Source organism: Eucalyptus grandis, chromosome 8, assembly GCF_016545825.1.
Source record: "Eucalyptus grandis isolate ANBG69807.140 chromosome 8, ASM1654582v1, whole genome shotgun sequence".
In the NCBI taxonomy this organism is placed as follows: Eukaryota; Viridiplantae; Streptophyta; class Magnoliopsida; order Myrtales; family Myrtaceae; genus Eucalyptus; species Eucalyptus grandis.
Genome location: NC_052619.1, coordinates 12,563,045 through 12,579,067, shown reverse-complemented (window position 1 = coordinate 12,579,067; position 16,023 = coordinate 12,563,045). Strand labels below are relative to the sequence as shown.

At 40.5% G+C, this 16,023-nt stretch overlaps 3 protein-coding genes across 3 annotated transcripts; 2 read left to right on the top strand and 1 right to left on the bottom strand.

The window, feature by feature from the left end:
• The first annotated feature begins 374 nt into the window (after positions 1-374).
• Positions 375-4,115, top strand: LOC104456550 (ribonuclease P protein subunit p25-like protein). The gene is made up of 8 exons (XM_010071360.3): positions 375-767; positions 2,114-2,194; positions 2,299-2,387; positions 2,484-2,558; positions 2,776-2,876; positions 2,953-3,045; positions 3,145-3,207; positions 3,608-4,115. Exons 1-8 carry the CDS (start codon positions 642-644, stop codon positions 3,706-3,708), a joined length of 729 nt encoding a protein of 242 aa, XP_010069662.1. The 5' UTR covers positions 375-641; the 3' UTR covers positions 3,709-4,115.
• A 4,250-nt stretch (positions 4,116-8,365) lies between these two features.
• LOC104456547 (pantoate--beta-alanine ligase) lies at positions 8,366-11,568 on the top strand. Its single transcript, XM_010071358.3, is given in 5 exon segments — positions 8,366-8,903; positions 8,906-9,195; positions 10,039-10,152; positions 10,458-10,589; positions 11,183-11,568. Coding segments are annotated over 5 exon segments (936 nt in total). The 5' UTR covers positions 8,366-8,620; the 3' UTR covers positions 11,300-11,568.
• Positions 11,569-11,884: 316 nt separating this feature from the next.
• On the bottom strand, positions 11,885-14,585 carry LOC104456548 (vesicle-associated membrane protein 722). The gene is made up of 5 exons (XM_010071359.3): positions 14,204-14,585; positions 13,223-13,364; positions 13,014-13,134; positions 12,758-12,820; positions 11,885-12,210 (listed from the first exon to the last, which is right to left on the bottom strand). The coding sequence occupies exons 1-5, from the start codon at positions 14,391-14,393 to the stop codon at positions 12,064-12,066; spliced, it is 663 nt and encodes a 220-aa protein (XP_010069661.1). The 5' UTR covers positions 14,394-14,585; the 3' UTR covers positions 11,885-12,063.
• Between the last annotated feature and the right edge of the window lie 1,438 nt (positions 14,586-16,023).

Below are 16,023 nucleotides of genomic sequence, written 5' to 3'. Positions count from 1 at the left end.
CTGAAATATATAAAAATATTTAATATAATCATTCCTTTAATTTAAGACGAAAATAATATTAAATGTTTTTATATAATTTAATTATTAAATTGAACATATATCAAAAGTTAGAAATTAAATTGAACAAATTAAAAGTTCAGAGACCTTATTATTATTATGTGTAAAGTCAAAGTTTAAAGATTATTTATAATATTTTTCCTTAAATTTTAATGGCCGTGAACTTTGGAATCGGTCAGGTACGGCAGTAACTATCCGTCCCTCGCCCCAACGGCCAATGGCGGGCCTGCGTCCCGCCACGCGGTCACGCCTTTTTGGCGCGTAAAACTCCAGAGGAAGATAAATCTCTCCGTTCCCGTACGCCCGCGAGGGCCATAACGGAATCGCAAGCTCCGACGCAACCCCGTTGAAACGGAATCCCCCTCGCGAAAACGGCGTCGCGTCGCGCCGAGGCCGTTGAACCCGGAGAGAAAGCCTCTCCTCCTCGCGCTCTCAAGAACAGCAACACCGCCACTCTCTCTCTCTCTCTCTCTCTCTCTGCGCCGTCGTCCTAGGGTTTCGGTTCCGGAAAATCTCTCCCTCGCTGCGCGCGGATCGCAGTGAAGGGGGGTAGAGAGAGAGAGAGAGAGAGAGAGAGAGAGAGGATGGACAGGTACCAGAAGGTGGAGAGGCCGAGGCGGGCGGCGGAGCCGGTGCGCGAGAACGAGATCCGGATCACCGCCCAGGGCCTCATCCGCAACTACATCGGCTACGCCTCCACTCTCCTTCAGGTCCCCCTTTCTCTCCGCGCGTTTCTCTCTGTTTTGTGGCCGTTTCTTCGGGGGGGTTTTCCTCGTAAGGGAATGGAGCTGTTCGTGCTGCGCCGGACGCGGTCCGCGGTGTTACTGCTTCTGATGCGGTGCTCTAGGGTCTTGTTATGATGGAGTTCGATTGTAGATGCATGCTCTTCGCTATCTCCCTGTCTTTTTGGGTTTCGGTTTGTTTGTTGTGGCGTTTAGAGGATAGGCGATTTGGTTTTTTTGGTTTCATTAGGGGAACTTGCGGCGCGGCATTGTTGGCGTGAGCATGGCCAGGGAGTGTCCTTTGAGTGTCTTGCGGGATGGTTAAGGTTTTGATTCGTGTAGGTTTCTACAGTCCGTGCCCCTTTTTTGGTGGAAGTGAGTGTCGAAGTAAGTAGCGTAGGAGACATCTTAGGTGTTAAACTAAGAATCTTTGATGCGTTTCATCGTTCGATTGAGTGTGCAATGCACCATGCCTAAGCATTGAATATAGGCAGTAGCATTGGAGCTAGGATGAAGTCTTTGTTCCGTGTTACTTATAGAGGGAAGCTGAGTTCTTGGAAAGGTCTTATGCGTTTGATGGGAAAAGGTTGGATTTCCAGGCACAGGGATCCGGCCATTGTATTGCCCTCACTTTGCCATCAGCTCGCAAGATAGAAAATGTGTCGCACCTACTGAGAGCTGCTAATCTGTAGTAATTGTTTTAGAACAGCTCTTGTACTTTATGTCCTCCGTGGAGGCATAACAACCCCGAAAGGTTCAGAGAATAAATCATTTTAATGATGAGAAGTAATTTGATTTGGAGTCCTGTTATATTAGGACAATCAATATATTCATAGGAAATATTTTAGATCAATACGAGTTGCTTGCATGTCGATTTTCCATTTATGTGATAAGTTTTGCTTCTGTATTTTGTCCTATTCAGTGATAATTGTGTTCCCCACTTATCAAGCTGTTCAGTCTTTGGGTGCATTCCATTGGGTCTTTCGCTATCTTTTTGGATGCTTACTGCTATTAGGACATCTTGCAAAGACTAGAGGGGTTGGTAATATTGTCATGGCATGTTGTTTGGTTTTATTTCTGGTTGAGTCTTTACCTTTTATTTGTGTTTTCTGTTGAACTTTGTGATGGAAGTTTGTCATTCTTCATGTCTTGAATTTTCTGTGGAATGATCATTAAAATTTTTTGCACAATATTTATTAGCGAGTAAAGAATTATAGAAAGCACTGTCTTACAAGGTGAAAATATAGCTGTTTTTACATTGAGAATGACTACGTTTGTGGTTCATTTCACTTTTCCAACTTAACTGATGATGTAAATGGATTTCACATATGAAGGAAAGACACATGCGAGAAATTGTTTTGAAGGCAATGGGACAAGCAATCAGCAAAACAGTAGCCATCACAGAGATTATTAAGGTGAGTGTCAGTTCCAATGTCCTTTCTTAATTTTAATTTCCCTTTTGAAAGGAAAAATGACGTAATTAAATCAACATCTCATTAATGCTTTCCTCCCTGAGCAGAAAAGAATACCTCAGTTGCATCAAGATACTGCTATCAGCTCAGTCAGCATAACTGATGTGTGGGAGCCTATCGAAGAGGGACTTGTACCGTAGGTTCCTACCATAGAATTTTGCCTTGAATAATTGTGATTTTTACTCTGAACTGTGCGGAGAGGGTGTGAAGCCCTTTTTGAATGCTCATGCAGTGTGGAGATGACTCGGTATGTCTCAATGATCTCAATCACCTTGTCCACTAGGGAGCTTAATGAGAATTCACCTGGGTAAGTTCGAGGAATTCACTACTGGATGGAAACTATCTCTCTCTCTCTCTCGTGTTAAGTATGCTGCATTCTGAGCAGAATTAGTGGTATATATTTTGTTTCGACTGTTATTATGTCTGTTTACTTATGTAATACCTCCTTCCCTCATTGCTCCAGGAAGTGTTTTAGATAATTTATTTGTCTTGATTAATTTTATATAATGAAAGTTGATTTTCAGCTACCAAGCACCCCTTCACATGGAGCAAGCAAAGCCACAGACCCGCTATCGGCAGCTTCAACCTGGACAAAGACGTGTAACCTACAATGCTTACAATGAAGGTAAGACCAGTTACACTTATGACCTGCAATAGTTGTGCCCTTAGACATTTTCAATTGACTGCTTTCTTCGTTGTAGGCTCATATGGCTGGGGAAGGGGTCGCGGCAGAGGGAGAGGGCGGAGCTGGAACAGAGGAGGATATGGAAACTACCAAGGTGGATACTATGAAGGTAGATCTTCATATTGCTGTACAATGTGTAACAACAGCTTTTGAGTCACTCTAGTTTTAATTTTTTATAGTTTATTAATCTTTTATCATCATCAAATAGATAATGGTGGCTATGCAAACTGGGGCCGAGGGGGTGGCAGAGGCAGAAGCTGGGGCTACCGTGGTAAGCTTGATTACTTCTTATTTTCTTGTTCTGCATATTTAAGGAGAAGTGGTAGAAGATTAAGGGAGTACTCCCTATCCTTTCTTGCAGTCATGTCTGTTTTGGTACAACTTAGATAGATCCTCAAACAATTAATCAATTCTGATCTGGTTTGCTATATTTGTTTACTCTCTCTGGTTATCCGATCCTTTCCAATGATCAGTATGGAACACTTCACTCCAGTGATTGATTTAGATGGCATCTAGTCAATGTCCAGTATTTCTTTCACTTTGTCAAGAAACATTTGGTCCAGATCCTACTTTTTTTACAAGTCATTTGCTTGTTGGGCTTTTTGTTTTCAATTGGGCATATACTGGAGAAAACAAATCCATGCCTAACACTTGGCTGCGCCTGTCAACAGGCACTGGGTATGAAAGGGGCAGGGGTGGAGGGGGCAGAGGCTATGGACGTAGTAGGGGAAGGATGGGTGGTCGATCTAGAGGTGGTGGCTACCAGGCATAGTTGGAGACCAGTCTCCTCATCTATCTGAATACTTACAGTGACCAGTGAGTTGAACTTCTGTCAAAGTATGGTGTTTATAAAAGGCAAGTACCGGCTAACAGTGTTCTTTGGTGGGTTTTTTCCTTGCAAAATGGATGAGGAAGGTCTTTGGTCAAGTTTTGGCTTCAAGTCTAGAGTTTTAAGTCCTTCTGGTGGAATTCTTTTCCCACCCGTCGGTTCTTTTGGCCAACCATTTTTCTCTGGTGTTTGCAAACCCCCATCTCCTTCCGATCTCTCCCACTCTCTAACCTCCCATGTACAAAGTTATGATGGAAGATGCTATTTAGTTTTGGACTTGACAAAATGATACCATTAAATTCCACGGATTTATGTGAATATATGCCGCCTTTACAGTTAAATATTCATAAGCGTATCTTTCTTTCTGTCTTTCGTTGATTCTATGTTTCCTTTTAGATGGAAAGGATGTGTAAGCATATCAGATTCAGCACGAGACCAAAGAACATAATTCATACTGGATACTTGTTCTGGCAATGTTGTTGCTACCCAAATCGTTCATTGGATAAGATATTTCCTTGCACAAAATTGTTTATTAAAGTGGAGAACCCTTTTTGAGTATTGCAACGATGCTCTGCCATGATAACTCGAGACTTAGCCATGTTCATCGATCACTCCTCTTTACTTAGGCTCCTTATCTTAATTTGCTCCGGTGAGGGCAATCCCGATCCAAGCCATCTCCTCTTTCCCCCACCAAATTCATTCTTACCTGCCTGTCCAACTCCGCTGGGAAGACAAAAAAAGAGCATCCATGGCTCTAGGCATTGTGATCGTGCTTCCTCAATTCCAAATCTTACCTTCTCTCTGGTTTTTTCTTGTATGAGCACATGTGCACGTAAGGCATAAATGAGGCTTGGAACTTCGGAAAAAAATCAACTGGGATATTCCATTTAATTTTATGGGTCCCGGTTTATACGAGGTATGCACTTCCTCGACGTAAAAGATTACGGAAAAATGCCGCAATTGGTCCCTAAACTATGGTTGAATATTTGGTCCAATTTCATCCTTGAATTTTAACTTATTTAATGTGATGGTTTAATGTGTAATGTTGTTGCTAACTATTAATTTATTTAATGTGATCTATAAATGTCGATTCAATATTCAATTTGGTGCTCTAAACTTTTAAATATTTTCATAAGGTTTAGAAATTACATTGAACATTAATCATTAGTTTTAGGATTATATTGCTCGAATCAAATATTTATAGATGAAATTGTCCGTTAAATGAAAATTCATTGACCATTTGTCTTTTATCCTGAATATTAAAAAACTTTGTGAAAATATCGAATATCATATTTGCATTTTGTTACGATGATGTGCCTTGTGTCGAGGAATCATAAGAATATCATTCATTGGTATGCTATAACATAATCATGTCAACGCACAATATAATTGCATTGTTGTATAAAAGAATGAATAAATTTGCGTGGGAGACGGAAGTTCACTGGAAATCACACGTGAAAGAACATATCTTTTCACTAATAGAGAACAACTCGGATACTTGACTTTATATATTATGATTTTATTTATGATAGTTTCAATAAATTCTATGAATCTGATAAAAAATTCTCATTTAAGCTCTATTTGTTTTACTAAAAATAACTTTCAAGAAAAAGCTTTTGAATATTCCAGCATTTGGTTTACAAAAAATAAACCACACAAGGAATACATTTTCGGTCAATGGAAAGAACATTTTCAAAAGTAGAAAAAATGATTTTAAAAAGAAGAAGATAAAATCATCTTCCCATCTTTTCTTTTGCCCAGACCTAGAGTCTCCACCATATACTCTTTTTACTTTCCTTTTATATATATATATATATATAGTTATTTTTTTCCTTTTCCTTCTTCCTTGGTTGGTTGTTGGCCATAGATGAGGATGAGCTCGCCAGAGGTCAGGCCTCGCCAATCTGGCAAGACCTCCGGCTTTGACCTTTGAGCTTCAATCACGCCGTTTTGAGCTTCAACCTTCAAGCTTCGAGATTTGAGCTTCAACCTTCTATCTCTCTCGGGTTGGGTGAGTTTATCTTTCGCCTGTGATTGGTCACTAGTTGTCGCTGTGACTTGCAACCGACCAAGGAAAAGGGGGAGAAAAAAGAAGAAATGATAAGAAATATAAAAATAAATTAAAACGGAAATGGCACATAATAAATAAGTTGAACTTTTTTGGTAATTTTTCCTTAGAAAATCTAAATTTCCATACCAAATAAGGAAAATCATTTTAATTTTTTTTTTTCAAGTTTTAGCCAAACATTTGAAAATATTATCATTTTTCTTGGAAAAATAACTTTCTAAAAATATTTTTTAAATGTTATATTTTTTCGAAATAAACAGAGACTTACATAAAAAGCGCAAATAATTTTCATGTGTCAAAATCAACTGACTCTAATTAATTATTAGAGTTAATACCTTAAAAAACCCAAAACTGGTACACTTATGACAAATTTACCCCAAACTATTTTTTTGACCATGAAAAACTCCAAACTGGTACACCTATGACAAATTTACCCTGACTAACTATAAAAAACCATAAACTGGTACATTTATGACAAATTTACTTCAAACTAATTTATTCGACCATAAAAACCCAAAACTAGTAAATTTGTGACTAATATACCCTCCGAAAATTAGATTAATACCACAAAAATCACAAAATTATAAACTGTGACAAACAGTGTAGTGTAAAATCCCAAATTGATATACCGGTCAATTGTCACGTGTTATTTAACTTTATAATTTAACAAGAAAATTTAACTAAAACTAACCGAGAGAATAAATGTGTCACAAGTGTACGACGCCGTTAGGGTAAATTTGTTAAAGGTATACGAGGTGCACGCCGCGAGGGGAGCCCCTTTGGGGTTTTTGGTAGTCAAAAAAATAGTTTGGGGTAAATTTATCACAAAAAATGTTTATGAATAGTTTAAGGATCAAATTGAGCCGATCAAAAGTTCAAGGGGTAAATTGACATTTATCAATAATTTTTTCAATGTATTAATTCTAATTATTATCCATTGCTATTATATATGCCTTTTTGCACGTGGGTGGATATTCTCTATCCCTATTTATGCTCCCTTTCAATGTCATCATTGTCTGAATAATTGATCAATACAAAATGTGACAACTAAGAAATTTGTCACTTAATACAACAATGATTGAAAATAATCAAAATATTGATTGGGAGTACAAGCACGATTATAGAATTTTCATCCGTTTTAATATTGAATAGGGACAGGAATAGCCCAAAAATGAAAATAGAGAGCATTGTGTAAGATATTTCAAAATCTATCATATAAAATTGATAGTTAGATGGATAGACAAAAGTAGAATGCCAAATTGCAAACAAACAAATACGACATGATGCTTGATAATAATAGTTATATTATATCAATTGATGTATTAATTTATGAAGACGTGTCTGAATTGGCTTTCACTTTTTAATTTTAACTTAATTTATTCTTGCAATGCACACACTTTTGACTTTTTTTATCTCAAATTTGAAACTCCTGAAATTTTTAGGGCTATTGAATGTTACTATGCAGACAATCCATACTTGTTTTGCAATTTGTTTTTTGGGCTTTGGTAGCATAATAACTCATGGTGAGCTATAAATCTATAATTATTTTTTATTTGATTTTTTTGTCCAGACTCTAAAATAGACTAGTATTCTTATCATAAATTAAAAATTATCATTTAATCATTATAATTTTTTAAATCAAAACAACACTAGTCCAAATAAGGATGAGAATAGTTCTAGAGTAGAACTTAGAACCTGAGAACTGGACCGGTAAGAACCTGTAGGTTCTAAGTTTCAAGGTATACATGATAAGTTCGAGTTCCAAATAATGAAAAACTTGTTCCAACGAGTAGGTTCTAGATTCTTAGTTGGATGAATTTGGAACCTAAAACTTATAACCTAAAACCCATAACAAGTTTTAATATTTTTCTTGATCCATGTTTCCGTGCGATCTTTCGATATTCCATTATGTTCAATGATAAGTGTATAATTTGGAAGTACTAATCCAAATTTCTATTTTATGACTAAGATTTTTACTTTATTAATGTTTAGATTTTTTGTGTTTTTAAATATAAGTTATGATTAGTGAATTGTAATCATTCAAATAATAATATAAGTGGGACATGGGTAAACTTTGGAACCTATGACAGAATAGGTTCCAAATTCTAGGATATGCAACATATGTTTCAAGTTCCAAAAAATGAGGAACTTGTTCCAATGGAAGGATTTAAAGTTTCAGATGAAACTTGTACGGAACTTAGAACCGTTTACCCCTACTTTTATTTAATTAAATTCGTTGCCAACAATTCATTCTTTTGTTGATAGTTTGATTCGTTTTGTATTCTCTTTTATAAATGACAAGCTTATTTATTATAAGTACGTTCATTTTCATTTTATTTAACTAAAAAAAGAAAAAAATATTGAATTTTGAAATTGACCTTAAAACCTACAACGAGTTTCAAAAATTGATAAACTTGTACCTAAACATAAGCTCCAGATTCTAGAGAGACCATGTAAGGAATTTGGAATCGATCACTAGGTTCGAAGCCATCTTTAAATTGTCAATAAACAAAGGAAAGTACAGATGTCGCGTCGCCCTTTTTGACTTCAACCCAACCAGCCGCCGCACGCACGCCTGCATTTTCTCCTGCTCTGCACCTTTTCTTCCATCTCCTTCCGCTTCCGCGGCGCTCTTCAATGACTCAACCACCGAACACCACCTCCAGAAACCACTGAAGACCCGCTTGCATTCTCCTTCTTGCCCTACCCAAATTCCTGCTGCTCTCCCTCTCCCATCCGACCCCACGAAATTCCCTTCTTTCCAATCCCTTCCGGTGTCCTCCTCCAATGGCGGCGCCCCCCAAGGAGCCGCTGGTCATCACCGACAAGGCCGAGATGCGGGAGTGGTCGAGGTCCGCGCGGCGCCAGGGCAGGACCATCGCCCTCGTGCCCACCATGGGTTTCCTCCACGAGGGCCACCTGTCCCTCGTCCGGGAGGCCCGCCGCCGCGCCGACGCCGTCGTGGTCTCCGTCTACGTGAACCCCGGCCAGTTCGCCCCCTCCGAGGACCTCTCGACGTACCCATCTGATTTCGAGGGCGACCTGGGCAAGCTCAGGGCCGTCCCCGGCGGGTGGACGTCGTCTTTCGTCCCCAGAATCTTTACGACTACGGTCAACGCGAGGTCGGTGGCTCTGGCGTTGAGAGCGATAATGGGTCCGTGTCTTGTTTGGAGGAGAAGGGCATGGGGCACGAGGCGTGGGTGAGGGTGGAGAGGTTGGAGAAGGGCATGTGCGGGAAGAGCAGGCCCGTGTTCTTTCGAGGGGTGGCCACTGTGGTCACCAAGCTGTTCAACATTGTGGAGCCGGATGTGAGTGTTTTCGGGAAGAAGGATTACCAGCAGTGGCGGATCATTCGGCGGTTGGTGAGTCTCTTCTATTCGAATTCGAGCATCGGTAATTCGGGTGTGGCGGGACAAAGGGCTGAAGCTGAGAAAAGTACATTACTCTTCCAATTTGTATGATAGCCTTGCTTGTCGAATGGAGTCATTGTCAGTGCATATGCCAGTTTCGGAGTTGTTGGCGGTTTTTGGCGGTGACTATGACTCAATTGGCAGAGTGGTGGTATTAGATTTAATTTGAAAATCTGATGGTGTTTTAGTCATAGGTGAAAGATTCTGTTCTATGCTCCTGGGAAGGCTGGTTGCTAATGATTTGGATTGCTGTTGTTCTTTTGATGTTCTGCTGCCACATATGGAGATGCGTTTACTTCATATTTCTGAACAGAAAGTTTGAGGCTGCTTGGCTATGAACGTTATTTGTGGATTGGGATTTTTACTCTGTTACAACTATGTTGAGTAATTCAACATGAGGAGCTTCAACGGTATTGTGCATTAGTCCGAAAATTTACTTTTCATGTTCTTGCTATCAGGTGCTAGAATGGTAGAAATGCTATGATTAATTGACGTTGCCACCAGTTACTTTAACATTGTTTAAACTGATCGAGAATCGATTTGCCAATAATGTGTTTTGCATCTGACACGATGTTTATTATTCTATTTCACCATCTTGCCCTTAACATGTAAGTTTACAATATGAGCTTGGTCATGTTCACTCAACTAGTTCTTCTGTTTCTTTTCTTGGTTGTGTAGTCGATCTAGTTTATTCACACTTGCATCTATTAAGGGCCAAATGGAAATCACTCCGTTGATGATTAACAGAATTGTAGGTATTGTTGCTAATCATTTCTTTCCTCATGCCTGCCACAGGTTCAAGATCTTGACTTTTCCATACAAGTGATAGGTTCTGAGGTCATGCGAGATCATGATGGCCTTGCGCTAAGCTCACGCAATGTGCATCTCTCACCTGAAGAAAGGGAAAAGGTTCTTCAATGCTCTCTATCTGATTTACCTAAGTAGAATCTGTAAATGCTCTTTATCTTGTGTCGTGCAAAGAGATGGAGAATCTTTTATTTCGTCCTTTTAGTACACTTTCCCTCAGTTTTCTGGCAAAATTTCATCAACAATTCTCGACTTTTATTCATTTGTGTGAATGCTTTGTATGACATGTTACCTTTCAACTAAGTTTTAGCCAGTATTTCTTCAATCGAGAGAATTATTGGATGTGCAGTTGCTTATATGATAACTTTTAGTTCAAATTTTATTTCAACATCTGCAGTACCATGCAGGCATTGTCCATAAGCAGGTCATTGTCAAGAGCTAAATCTGCTGCGGAAAAGGGTCAAGTTAACTGCCAAAATCTAAAGGACTCCGTCATCCAAGCAATACAGGAAGCTGGTGGGAAGATTGATTATGCTGAGGTAAGGTGCTAATTTATTTAGCCAAATATATTTGTCTGTATGGTGGAATATCTCAGTCTGATGATGAGATAGAATTGATATTGCTTCATTTACACTATGGGATTAGGTCAAGATATAGTTGGTAGAATAGCCATGGTTTTAAGGGTGATAGAACATATCACATGGAGACAAATGCCTTTTTCTTTAATCCATTGACAAAGTTTCAGTATGAGATGTTTCTGTGATTCGGTTGGTGAGGACATGGTGTAGCCATAGTGGCATTTGACAAATTTGAGAGTGATAGGTTGCATTCAACGAGCAAGGAGCTGCCATCTTTGCCTTCAAGTCTACTGTTCCTATGAGTTGAAATTGGGATCTGATATTTGCACAAGCAAAGTATTTGGCCATTTTCAATCCATTGAGACAAAAGGAATCCACAAAGGCTCATTACTCTTCAAGTCTGCTGCAATTCGTTCCAAAGAAAGGCTTCTGTTATCTTTCTAAATGAACGTTGGTCCCTAAGGACCGATGGAACATCAAAAACTGGCAAATAGATGGTCATCGCTCATTAGATTTCCAACGTATCAATAAATTTCTTGGTTACATATCTGCAGATTGTAGATCAAGAGAGTTTAGAGGCAGTTGAAGAAATCAGGAGCCCCGTCGTCTTCTGTGTCGCCGCCTGGTTTGGGAAGGTCAGGCTGATTGATAACATAGAAATCAATGTATGAAGGAACACCTTTGTGCTCGTCATCTCATCATGAGGAAGGGTTCTCTTTTTCTTTCTGCTTCTGTGGCAGCCGAAATGACTGGTCTCTGTCGGTGGCATTTACACAATAACTGCTGTGTTAACGCATCATTTTTGTTTTTCCCCCGATTAGCAGAGTTACTCTGATTTTGACACAGTTCAGAGGCTGGTCACTTGAGGATTATCAGCCCTCAATTCATTTTATGAAGCATCCGTGGAGCTGACACGGTCAATATACAAACGACATTGCAAGCTGGTCCGACTTCATCAGTCGTATTGGCTCCAACGTATTCATCGGTTCAAAATGTCAACACCCAAAACCAGGGATTCAACAATGTAGACATGTAGTCTAGAGAATCGCCAGTCCGATAATGACAGAGTGGACAGAATCAGGAAATTATTCACAAAATGAATCTTCCTTTGCTATATACTTGCTAAATGATGAGGTCACCATCGAGAAAATTCAGAAATCGGAAACAGGAGAAGGACATACTCCCTTATTCATAGTCGAAAGAGGATTGGCAATCGGTGCCCGTCCAAATTCCAAGCTGATGAGGACAAAGAACTCTACCAAAATAAGACTAATGGAAATCTCAAGAACCAGAAAGTTAAAAGCACACGTGAGACTCGCTAGAACAAAAGTTCAGAGTACAAGACTATACACAGCAATTAAATACTGTCATATAGAACACGCGTCCATACTGTGTGTGACTTGAAATTAATGCAATCTCTCCAAAGCTCCAAAATTTATTTACATTTGCCATTGCCACAAATGGATAAGACGATGATGAGAATCAAAGCGATCAAAATGCCGAGTACGATCAGCTTGATCTTCATGTTCTGCAGCCACATCTTCCTTCTGATCTGAGTACCCTGCTGCCTGAAATCTTGTGCCTGAAAGACGAGCGTAAGTGCAAATCCAACTCCAGCTTAAGAGAATGGGGAACTCTCCAAAAGAAAAGCAATTATTCCGACAAATTTTGAACGGTAAGAACTGAGAAAAATTACCAGAACGGAACCCTTTCAAAGGACGTCAATATCACCCTTGGCAAATTTATTGAATAGTACTAGTGCTTGATGAGAAAACCATATAAAAGCAACTATGTTTTTCACCCCATGGATTTACTTAGGTGGATACTTAAACAATGCACTAATTTTGAATGGAGAGGCGTACACATGCACAGGTCTTGACATGTTAAGGTACGAGTCATGTATCCAACACAGTTTACACAGGCTATAAACCAAATACAATCCTTTAATCTAATCTTCTCTCTAAATCAGTTATTATCACCACTTTAAGCTCAAGTTCAGATATATTTTATACAAGAGGAGGTTCTTACAAACTTAACCAGAATACACGGGACAAGGATGATCGTGTTTAATTGAGATGTGCCCATTTTGACTTCCTAGAGAGTCATCAAGAAGACATGCATTTCCCTACCTGGGATCGGAGGTTCTCAGTTTTGTCGACCAGAAGCTCAATTTTCTCTCCACGATCAAGAACCTGCAAAGCAGAATAAAATCAGTAAGAAATGTAACCACACATTGCAAGTTTGTAACCCTTTAAAATTTGTATGAACTATGAACCAGATTGATGATATACATCGTAAAATCCGAAACCCAATAGGAAATTCAGAAATCAACTTCATATTCAGATAATCAGCGAGCAACCGTAAACAGATGTTAATTTGCCTTACTTTCTCGATATTTTCCATCATAACTCCTTTTACTTCTGAAACCTGGGCTTTTACTTTAGCAAGCTTGCTGATCTCCTCTGGATGATCCACACAGTACTGCATCTGCTCCTTCAATTTGGACCTATGTCAAGGACAGAGTCTTAATTCCAAAGTATATTGCACAACTGTGTAACAAAATCAACTAGACTTGATTAAGAAAAAGAATTCACCCAAATTCCTTGTTTAGGCTTTTGGCAACTGCAGTTGCAGCTTTTCCACCGCCATATCTCTTTGTAAAATCATCCTTGACTCGCTCAAGGAAAGCAATTGGAACTTGCCGACCGACAGATTCAACGGCCACCACACAGTATGCTGCAAACAATTACTTGTCCAGTTTAGCATGCTACCGAGGTAACCTAAAAGAGACCCAAATCCAAACCCCAAAGACAAGGCAAGGAAATTCAAGCAGTAAGCACAAACAGTTAATGGTCCCATGGTTAACTGATTAGGTTCCACAACATTAGTGTAATTTGCATCCATAAATTCACTTCTTTCAGTCAAGATATGCTTTGCTACCTCGCCAAATAGTAGAGGAAATCATCCTGTCTTAGATTCTATTTTAACATGAGTATGAGAGTAACCGTTGGTTCCGGAGCTTGTGCAGGCGCAACCAAGACGCCCAGCACTATCAAAGTCCAGTGCGTGTGTCCGTGTGCAAGAGTATCATCTCCATGGATCAGCCGGTACTACCTATAGAACCATTGTTTCAATCAAACTTCAACAGAATTCTAGCAATCGCATGGAGCACCTGAAGGATTACCAAGCGCCCGACTGCAGAATTCGTCGGAGGGCTTAGTCAAAGCTTTTCAACCTAAGTCAACGTAACCAGACAGACCTCTACCGAGCGGTGTTTCCCTGCAAACTTTTCCGTGGGAATACATCGGGAGACGCGCAGACCTAATCATCATTCGCTTATGGAATACTATCTCCCAATCGCGTTGAATCGAGACGAATACAGTCCAACCGTCCCGATCACATCATTTCCCCATCGCACACGATCGACTCTCCCGAAACGAAGCACGCGGCAACAGATCGGACCGAATCGAGCGGCGCTCGCGCGGATCAGAGGCGCGGAGGACTTGGAGGACCGGAATCCAACGGAGATGGATCGAAGGGGAGGGGAGGGGGGAGGGGGGAGGCGATGGACTTACTGAAGCCGTCGTCGACGAGGAAGTTGAAGGTGTGGCCGTCGCAGCTGTAGGTGAACTTGTTGTTGGTGGCGGGGAGCTTCTGGAGGCACTGGAAGGCGACGCTGGTGAAGTTGCCGGTGAACTCCGTGTAGTCCGCCAGGATCACCGTCCCCCGCGCCACGAAGCTGTAGATCAGCGACTGCTGCCCCATCCCCGCACCGGCGTCTCTCCGCTCTCTCTCTCTCTCTCTCCTCTCCTCCTCCGCGGCTCTGCGACGGCGACCGGCGACGACAGCGGCGACGGGGAGGCTAGAGAGAGAATCGGATTTGAATATGTCTAGAGAGAGAGAGAGGGAGAGGACTTCGGTCGAAGCAAGGTAGCGTATTGAATTTTCTAGTTTAGGAGCGATGCGTGGGGGAGGGGTGGGGGTTTGTTAAGCTGACCTCGGGTTTCATCGGAATTAACGTGAATGCCACGCTGTCGCCCGCTCATCTTTTTTCTTTTTCTTTTTTTCCCCGTATTTATTCGGATATTTTGAACGCGGTTTTTTAGTTTCGCTTTTTCTAGTCGACAAAACAAAAGGATTTCATCCGGGTTATTTTTTGATATTGATTGATTGATTGATTGAGAATTTGAGAGGATGAAAAAGGCCTCTTTTGTTTGCCTTGGGACGATTTTTTTTTTTGAAATTTGAATGACATGGAGCCCAGCTTTTTTTTCTCCTTCCTCTCTTCTCACTCGAGAAAAAAATAAATGTCATCAAAGATAAAAATAATAATATAATTTTCGTCATTCTGCATTACAATTCGAAATTGTAACTAGTTGAAGATTTAGCATAAATGACTAGTATATTTATACATAAGTAAAAAGTATAGCTTTAATCTTGTGTCTATTTTCTTATACAATTTTATGTGGCTCCGCTTTGTATATATTATTGGATAGCGTCATCAACTTGTAGGTGCTTTGCTTGGGCTTATAGCAAGATGGTTGGGATTTACACTAGAATCTATGTATCTCCCTTGTTAGCTAAGTAAATAAGGTGATCAAAGATTCTAGATCCAAACCTTGCTCGATATGTCACGTGAAGAGATTAGGTTGAGATAAAGCGTATTTCCTACAAATCCCTTGTCTAGCGCATAGATGATTTACCTATTTGCATTTAATTGCCCTATGAAAAGCTATGGTACAAAACATTTCGAAGTTGAATTAGTGAATTAGGCGTATCATATGAGTTTCTATTCTAAAACGCTACTTAGTAGCAAGTATCTCCGCATTAAGATAATTACCCAGGGCTTCAGTTGCGGCTAATTTTCAGGGGCTCGAGCTTTTACCAAGATCGCATTGAAGACTTCATCGTGTTTTTTGTTTGGTTCAACTTTGGGAAATGGCTTTGCATTTCCCCAAGTATCTTCATAAGAATGGGCATTTGGTGAATGCTGAAGTGTTTGGGAACTCTTATTTTGATGTAGCATTTTGCAAAATAGCTTTGAGGTGAAAAGAAAAGGGAAAAAAGAAAAGGAAAAAGAAGGAGGAGGTGTTGACGCGAGAGGAGGGGAGCGAGGGGGAGGCAATCGGAGCTAGTGGGGGAGGCGGCCGGTGGCTGTGGTGGGAGGCGGCGGGTGGGCGTGGTGGTGGGGAGGCGGCGGGTCGCGCAACCCATTCGCGCGGCCTCGGGGTGACCGGAAAACGCTTGTCTTAGTAGCAAGTATCTCGGCGAGCACTTCGGCGCTCGGCCACCGTGCCTTGTGGGTCGCGCGCCGACGCGCATTAAGATAATTACCCAGGGCTTCAGTTGCGGTTAATTTTCAGGGGCTCGTGGCCACGGCGATGTTTACCAAGAT

Bases quoted from the DNA above. Each gene is read 5' to 3' on its own strand.
- LOC104456550 (XM_010071360.3), top strand. From the start codon at position 642: ATGGACAGGTACCAGAAGGTGGAGAGGCCGAGGCGGGCGGCGGAGCCG. The intron at 2,195-2,298 runs GTGAGTGTCAGT...CTCCCTGAGCAG, and splicing joins CCATCACAGAGATTATTAAG to AAAAGAATACCTCAGTTGCA. The intron at 2,388-2,483 runs GTAGGTTCCTAC...ATGCTCATGCAG, and splicing joins ATCGAAGAGGGACTTGTACC to TGTGGAGATGACTCGGTATG.
- LOC104456548 (XM_010071359.3), bottom strand. From the start codon at position 14,393: ATGGGGCAGCAGTCGCTGATCTACAGCTTCGTGGCGCGGGGGACGGTG. The intron at 12,821-13,013 runs GTAAGGCAAATT...TCTGCTTTGCAG, and splicing joins TGATGGAAAATATCGAGAAA to GTTCTTGATCGTGGAGAGAA. The intron at 12,211-12,757 runs GTAGGGAAATGC...CTCGTCTTTCAG, and splicing joins CTGAGAACCTCCGATCCCAG to GCACAAGATTTCAGGCAGCA.